At 31.4% G+C, this 666-nt stretch overlaps 1 protein-coding gene across 1 annotated transcript in view; it reads left to right on the plus strand.

Moving 5' to 3' along the window:
* The window catches only part of LOC119594574 (probable cation-transporting ATPase 13A3), a gene marked incomplete in the record, with an annotated part of 33,510 nt that overhangs the window by 18,304 nt on the left and 14,540 nt on the right, over positions 1-666 (plus strand). Inside the window, 1 exon segment of the mRNA XM_037943610.1 lies at positions 227-379. Coding sequence (XP_037799538.1) covers positions 227-379 — 153 coding nt within the window.

Consider the following 666-nt stretch of genomic DNA (forward strand, 5'->3'; position numbering starts at 1 on the left):
TCTTTGCATATCATGCATAGGTCACTTGCTTATGTGAGAATTTTAGTTGTCATTCCATTAAATTTGGTAATGGGGTTATTGATAAATATATTTATTTCAATTTTAGCTTAAACTAGCTCTCTCATGTTCATTATAGTTTATCACCTATCAACAATGCAAGAAATGGAAATTAGCTTAGGACAGTAATTATTTATATGTTACTAATCCATTCATCCTTATTTTACAGAATTATAAGATATTTTATCTTTCAACATATCAAGTACATGTGGATCCCAGGCAAACTCTCCTTTGAGAGACTCTATGGCTGTGATAGTAACACAACGATAAGCTCACTACTTAATGACTTCAGGGGATATACTGTTGAGGAACAAATGCTAAGGTGAGTTGTGGGTTTAATGAGGAGTTAAAATAAGTTTAATAATTCTGGTGTAAAGTTAAAATGGTAAATGTTCTTTCCTGGGGCGAAGGCGAGAGCAGAGGCGGTTTTGATGATATTGGAATGCTAAAATACTTCAAGAAGTAGGGATTTGAATAATTTTAGAATATTGCTTTTAAACAGCAGTAAGTCTGATAACTTTAACAAATTGCTTTTGATATTAGCAAATATTGTTCTTTAGGTAGTAATTCTCAAAACATTTTGTATTCTGAAAAGCAGGTATTTTGATT

Source organism: Penaeus monodon, chromosome 34, assembly GCF_015228065.2.
Source record: "Penaeus monodon isolate SGIC_2016 chromosome 34, NSTDA_Pmon_1, whole genome shotgun sequence".
Lineage (NCBI taxonomy): Eukaryota > Metazoa > Arthropoda > Malacostraca > Decapoda > Penaeidae > Penaeus > Penaeus monodon.